Source organism: Impatiens glandulifera, chromosome 4, assembly GCF_907164915.1.
Source record: "Impatiens glandulifera chromosome 4, dImpGla2.1, whole genome shotgun sequence".
NCBI lineage: Eukaryota > Viridiplantae > Streptophyta > Magnoliopsida > Ericales > Balsaminaceae > Impatiens > Impatiens glandulifera.
Genome location: NC_061865.1, coordinates 60,162,502 through 60,170,006, shown reverse-complemented (window position 1 = coordinate 60,170,006; position 7,505 = coordinate 60,162,502). Strand labels below are relative to the sequence as shown.

At 38.5% G+C, this 7,505-nt stretch overlaps 1 protein-coding gene across 1 annotated transcript; it reads right to left on the bottom strand.

Annotated features, from left to right (window-relative positions):
* Window positions 1–1,208: 1,208 nt before the first annotated feature.
* Window positions 1,209–2,378, bottom strand: LOC124935584. Its single transcript, XM_047476009.1, has 4 exons — window positions 2,138–2,378; window positions 1,802–2,053; window positions 1,614–1,687; window positions 1,209–1,457 (listed from the first exon to the last, which is right to left on the bottom strand). Exons 1-4 carry the CDS (start codon window positions 2,376–2,378, stop codon window positions 1,209–1,211), a joined length of 816 nt encoding a protein of 271 aa, XP_047331965.1.
* Window positions 2,379–7,505: the final 5,127 nt, after the last annotated feature.

Genomic DNA, 7,505 nt, shown 5'->3' with positions numbered 1-7,505 from the left:
AGAGATAAGACTTTAACTACGGTATAAAAACCCGCAGTTAAAGATAAGACTTTTAACTTCGGTTTTATATACCACAGTTAAATGTAAGACTTTTAAAGGCAGTTTTATATACCGTGGTTAAATGTAAGACTTTTAAAGGCGGTTTTATATACCACAGTTAAAAACAAGGTATTAACTACGGTTTTAAATACCGCCGTAAAATTTCGCCGTTAAAAACACATTTTTTACTAGTGCAAATAGGGGGATTTCTTTGTCTTATGCCCCTTTTTTCCTCGTCTTGTAAAACAGAAGTTTCAGTAATAACCGATATTTCTGAAAAATCTGTATTTTGTAGAACTGGATTTTCATTTGGTAAAACAATATTTTCAACAGATTGATCTGTTTTATCATTTTCTATTTCAGATTCTGATTCTTCCAAGATTTCAGGAGTTTCATCAAATATATGAGAAGAATTTTTTATTTTTTCTGTTGTATTTTCAGTTCTGAAATAGGGGAAAATGTTTTCATGAAAAATAATATCTCTTGAAACAACAATCACTTGTTTTTTTAAATCAAAAACTCTGTATCCCTTTTGATTAGAGGGATATCCATTAAAGACACATTTTGAACCTCTTGGTTCAAATTTTGTTTTGTATGGAACATTATTTTTGATATAACAAAGACATCCAAATACTCTAAGATTAGAATAATCTGGTTTTTGTTTAAACAGTTTGTGAAAAGGATTATCCCATTCTAGTGTTTTAGAAGGAATTCGGTTAATGATGTGGGTGGCCATTAAAATTGAAAAGGGCCAAAAAACTTGTGGCATTTTAGCTTGAAAAAGAATTGATCGAGCCACTTGTAAAAGGTGTTGGTGTTTGCGTTAAACTAACCCATTTTGTTGAGGTGTATAAACACACGTTTTTTGGTGTAAAATCCCATTTTTCCTTAAAAAATTTTGACATTCATGATTAACAAACTCATTTCCATTATCTGTTCTAATAACTTTAATGGGAAGATTGAATTGAGTTTTAATCATGGAATGAAAATCAATAAAAGTTTGAGTAACATGATTTTTAGTTTTAATCATAAATGTCCAAGTAAATCTGCTATAATCATCAACAACGGTTAGCATGTAAGGACAATCAATAAGCGAAATTTCTTTGTAAGGACCCCAAACATCCATGTGAATCAATTCAAAACATTGAAAAGTTTTAGAAGTACTAAATTTAAAAAGGCAGTCTTTTTAGTTTGGAAATTGGACATATATCACAATGAACATTTTCATCTTTATTAATAGGATATGCATGTTTTAGTGCAACATCAGAAAGATGACCTAGCCTTCTATGTAGTAGTAAAAAATCAGTACATGTATTGAAAGTATTATTTTCTATAACAGTTTCTATTCCTAGGTTTTCTAGGATGTAAAGGTTTTGAATCAATTCCCCTTTTCCTATGATGTTGTTGTCTTTAGGATCCTGCAATAAACATCCAGTAGAAGAAAATTGACACATAATATTGTTGTGTTTAGCCAATTTAGAAACTGACATTAGATTATATGTGAAGTCAGGAACATGCATAACATCTAATAATTTTAATTTTTCAGAAAGTATAATGTTACCAATTTGTTTTACATGCTTAGTTGTTCCATCAGGTAAAAACAAAGGTACATTAACTATGGTTCTAACATCAGTCATGACATTCAAATCTGAACAAATGTGACAACTAGCGCCACTATCAATTATCCATAACAGTTTGTTTTTATGATTATTATGCACATTAAGACTACATGCATCTGTAACATTTTTTATAGAAGACATACCTTCGTAGAAAGTATCTTTTCCTTTTCCTTTTTCTTCGACAAAGTAATTCTTTATCATCTCATTGAAGGCAGCAGCTATCTCACTTTTGTTGAGTTTTCCAGAGGACCTAGAGGAAGATTCTGGTTGATCTTCATAACAAGAGAAAGGCGTATTAGAAAGGTTGACTGCATTCTTCGATTTTTGTTCTTTATTTCCCTTCCACCAGTCAGGATATCCAATCAACTTAAAACATCCTTCTTGGTTGTGCCCCTCTGTCTTTCAGTTAATACAATATAGATCTTTATAAGTAAACCCTCGATTTCCTCCTCTTCCTGCAGATTGTCTTCCTCCTCTACCTCTGTTACTCTTTCCATTGTTTTGTCCTTTATGCTGTTCAAAATTGTCCTTCATGAACATGGCAAAATTCTCAGTTTGATCGTTCATGTGTGACTGAACTTCTCTTTGTCTTTCAATGCTAAGTAACATAGCATACATTCGATTAAGACTTGGCTTAGGATCCATAAGAAGAATTTGATGTCTCGCATTGTCGTAATATTCATTCAAACCCATAAGGAACTGAGTAAGCTTATTTGCCATGTCTAATTGTATAACTAGTTTTGTCATTCTACAACAGCAAGCAGTTCTTGGGTCGCAATCACAACTCGGTAACGGTTCTAAAACCAATAGCTCATCCCACAATTTCTTGAATTTAGAAAAATATTTTTCAAGTGTAAGAGTACCTTGTCGTAGATTGCTTATCGCCTTTTGAAGTTGGAATGTTTGCGGGCCATTATTTTCTTGATACCGTTCTTTGATATCAACCCACAAATCAAGTGTTGTAGTCGTTTGTGAGTAGTTGGCTTTTATCTCTTCTAAAAGTGTATTCTGTTACAGGTTAGGGTTTGACAAATTACTGAATTTTGTGGTTTTATGATTTAGGGCAGCGGAAGCAGTGTTTTTGAAGAAGAGATCTGAAGAAGAAGGAAGGATCTGTCAATTTATTAACAGCCAAGAAGAAGAAGAAAAGGTACATAACAACCTTTAAGATTTTCCATGATATTGATAAAGAGATTTGGGATTGTTATACCCAAACATTACAGTTTTACAGTTACATAACTACTTTTCATAACTACCCATTACACAAACTACCCACTACACAAACAGTTACTAACTTCTAACTTGCATAACTGTCTAAACTTATCATGAACACAACACACACACACAACAAACATAACTATCATACAATTATACTGAAATTACCAGCTACATGTAACATTATTCCCCCCTTAAAACGTTTGTCGTCCACGACGAACAGTTCTTGCTTTGGTTTGTTTCCATGTTGGGAACATTTCAGGGAATTGAATATGCATTGTTTCAAAATCTTCCCAAGTTTTGTCTTCAGGACCTGAACCTTCCCATTCAACCAAAACCTGTGTCTTTGTTTTGTTTCGAACTGTGATCTCTCGTTCCCCTACTATCCTGCCTTTCTTGTCAGCTTCCTTGGTTTGGGGGATTTCCACAATGGCAGTAGGGGTGCCTTGGAAACTTTTTAACTGAGATACATGAAAAACATTGTGTATTTTTGCACCAGCTCCTAACTCCAGTTTGTAAGCCACATTACCGATCCTTTCCAGCACTTTGAATGGTCCAAAAAATTTAGGAGACAGCTTGTGGAAACATTTTCGAACAGATAATTGTCTATAGGGCTGCAGTTTTAACAAGACCCAAGCTCCTACCTCAAGTATCATATCTGTTCTTTTCTTATCTTGCACCTGTTTCATTCGGTTTTGTGCTCTTTGCAGGTGAAACTTCAGCAATTGGAGAGTTGCTTCTCGTGCAGAAAGAGTTAAGTCCACTTCTTCAACTCTTGAATCTCCAGCGACATATGAGGTGTGAATTGGAGGAGAATACCCATAGACAGCTTCAAAGGGTGAGGTTTGGATGGCTGAATGGAAGTTGGTGTTATACCACCACTCAGCCAATGGCAACCAACGAACCCATTCCTTGGGGGATTGTCCAGCCATACATCGTAGGTAAGTGCCTAAACATTTATTTACAATTTCTGTTTGTCCGTCTGATTGAGGATGATATGCTGTGGACAGATTTTGCTGCACCTGCTGTATCTTCAGGAATTCTCGCCAAAAGGTGCTGAGAAACACTTTATCTCGATCACTGACTATAGACAGAGGCATCCCATGAAGTTTAGAGACATTATTGACAAAAGCTTCAGCGACTGTTTTGGCAGAAAATGGGTGTCGCAGACTAATGAAATGTGCCATCTTGGACAGTCTGTCCACCACCACGAAAATTACAGATTTACCTTGTGTTTTGGGGAGGTTTTCTATAAAATCCATGGAGATGGATTCCCAATATCGATTTGGAATTGTTAATGGCTGTAACCTGCCTTTATATGCCATATTATCTGACTTATTTTTTTGACATGTCTCGCAGGTTCGAACAAACTCCCGCACATCCTTAGTCATTCCTGACCAAAAGTATACGAGCTGCAATTTCTTTTGTGTGACCAGTGAGCCTGAATGTCCCCCTTCGGCACCGCAATGTATTGCTGCTATCAGTGTGGTCCTCAATTCAGCGTTTCGTCCAACAACTAATTTCCCTCTTCTTCTCAATGTGCCATCGATATAAGTGAAATCCGGGTGAGAATTTGGTGCATCACTTATTTCTTGAACAAGCTTGACCAGATTTAGATCAGTGACATACGTTTCTTGTATTTGTTTTTGCACAGCTGTATGGTATACCGAAATTCCTGCGCATTGGACCCTTGTATCCCGCCTAGATAACGCATCTGCCACCAGGTTCTCTTTTCCCTTTTTATATTGAACTGTGAAATCATAACCTACTAGTTTGTAAAGCCACTTTTCTTGTGCAGGAGTCTGCACTCTTTGTTCTAGCAGATACTTAAGCGCTTTATGATCTGTTTTCACCACAAATGTTTTATATCTGAGGTAGGTTCTCCACTTCTGCACAGCAAACGTTAAGGACATCAGTTCCTTTTCATAAGTTGATGATGGCAGTTTCCCGGATTCGATAGCTTTGCTGATAAATGCTATTGGGCGACCTTCCTGCATCAACACTGCACCAATGCCTGCTCCACTCGCGTCCGTCTCTACAACGAATGGAGTCTGAAAATTGGGCAGCGCCAGAACTGGAGGGGATATCATCATTTGTTTCAGCAATTGAAATGCGTCATCTGCTTCTTTGTTCCAACCAAACTGTCCCTTTTTCAGCAGAGAAGTAAGGGGTCGAGCAATGCAACCGTATTGCTTAATGAATCTACGGTAATACCCGGTTAAGCCTAGGAATCCCTTGAGTTGTTTTGGTGATTGTGGAACGGGCCATGCGCTCATTGCTTCCAGTTTCTCCGGATCTGCAGCTATTCCATTTTCATCCAAAATGTGTCCCAGGTATGCAATTTGATTACAGCCAAAACTGCACTTCCCTTTATTTAAAACTAATTGATGTTGCTGTAATATAAGTAATACTTGTCTCAAATGAAATATATGCTCCTTCCAGTTTGGACTGTAAACCAGAATATCATCAAAGAAAACCAACACAGATTTCCTTAGAAATGGCTTCAACACATCATTCATCAAACTTTGGAAGGTGGAAGGTGCATTTGTTAAGCCAAATGGCATCACCAGGAACTCATACAAGCCCTCATGAGTTCGGAACGCAGTCTTATGGCAGTCTTCCGGGTACATTCGTATTTGGTGAAAACCAGATTTCAAATCCAGTTTGGAAAAAACCTTGGATCCATGCAGCTCCTCCATCAGTTCTTCTATCACCGGAATCGGAAACTTGTCTTTAATGGTGGCTGAGTTCAACCTTCTATAATCGATACACATCCTCCAAGATAAGTCTTTTTTTCTGATCAACACCACGGGAGCAGCGAACGAACTGTGACTTTTTCTAATTATTCCCCTTTCCAGCATATCATTGATTAAGTTCTCAATTTCTGATTTCTGCAGGGCCGGGTAGCGATAAGGGTGTAAGCACACAGCTTCGGTGCCTTCTTTTAGTGGGATCCGATGATCGTGCTCTCTTGTAGGTGGTAAGCCATCCGGTTGCTGGAACAGAGTACTAAAATCATCAAGCAACCCCTGAAGATCTTCAGAAACCTCTTCCTGGGCTCTTGTGATAAGTGCAAAGAACTGGGCTTCATTCTCTGTTTTTGCTTGTACCATGGCAGCCAGGCTGCCCTTCCTTAACAATTTCTCCAACTGGTGACCCTCTATAAGATTAATTTGTGTTTGGGGTATCCCTTGCAAGGTAATAGTTGCACCCTCCATTTCAAAAGAAAATGTAAGTTTTTCAAAATTCCAGGCTGAAGTGCCTAAAGTAATTAACCACTCTATGCCCAACACCATATCATAACCTGTCATAGTAAGAACTTTCATATCCGCTTGATAATCTTTACCTTCCATGGACCATTTCAGGTTTTTGCAAATGCTGGAACAAAACAGGGTTGAACCGTCTGCCACTTTTACCGACAACACTTGAGTTTTCATAGCCTCGTGGCCTATATTTCTTAGTATCCTGCTGTTAATGAAGTTGTGAGTGCTGCCTGTGTCGATAAGGATCACTACCGGCAGACTCCCAATCTTGCCCCGGATCTGGAGAGTTTGGAAATTCTTGGAACCGGTTAAGGCATGTAGAGAAATGGCGGGCTCCTCCACTGAATTGGGCTGCAACAATGAAGGATCGTCAACAACCGTTTCTTGAACCAATTGGACATCTGGTAAGGCTTCTTCCTCATTAGCCGAGATCATGAACAACTTTGTTTTACACTTGTGGTTTGGTTCCCATTTCTGATCACATTTGTAACAAAGGCCTTTTCTCCTTTTCTCATCGAATACAGCAGGTTCTAATTGTTTCATCGAGCCCTGATTCCCGCCAGAAGAAGATGCATGAGGAATGCCCGAAAAAGAAGTTCGGTTGGTACTTGGCCCGACTGGTTTGGGCAGTAAAGGGGCTGATTTACTATACAAGTGTCCTCTGCTCCATAGGGATCTGTATATTGATTCTTGGGCTTTGGCCATCGACATAGCCTCGTTCAAAGTTTCTGGATTTCTAAGTTTGACAGCATCTGCAATTTCCTCGTTCAGACCCGCCAGGTAACATTCTATCACGTACTCCCCTGGAAGGTTAAGCAATTTCTGGGAAATATTTATATATTGTTGATTGTAATACATGACTGATTCCTCATTCTGTCGCAAATGCATAATCTGTCTCATGGGGGTGTCATACATAGAGGGACCAAAATGTGCTAGTAGATCCCTTCTGAACACTTCCCACGTCAAGATTTCCCGATGATTGCGTTGCTGCAAATAGGAACCGTACCACATTCTGGCGTTGCCCGTAAAATGGATTGGAGCAATGTCTGTTTTGGTTTCATCCTCTGTCTTATCAACGCGGAAAAATTGTTCTGCAGATATGAGCCAACCTTCCACTTCGGTTCCATCAAATCGAGGAAAGTCGACTTTGGTGAGTCGGGTTGGAGGAATATGTCGAACGTTTCTATCACGTGGAGGGTTCTGACGACCATTACCCTCATGTCCCCTATGACGATTTTCTTGGCCAAGAATATGAATTTGTTCTTCAGTGGCCTTCATACGAGTTTCAATAGTGTCCAATCTACGATCCAATCTAGTGTTCACATCAAGAAAGGAGGCAGTTAACGTTTCGATGGAAGCACGAAGGGCA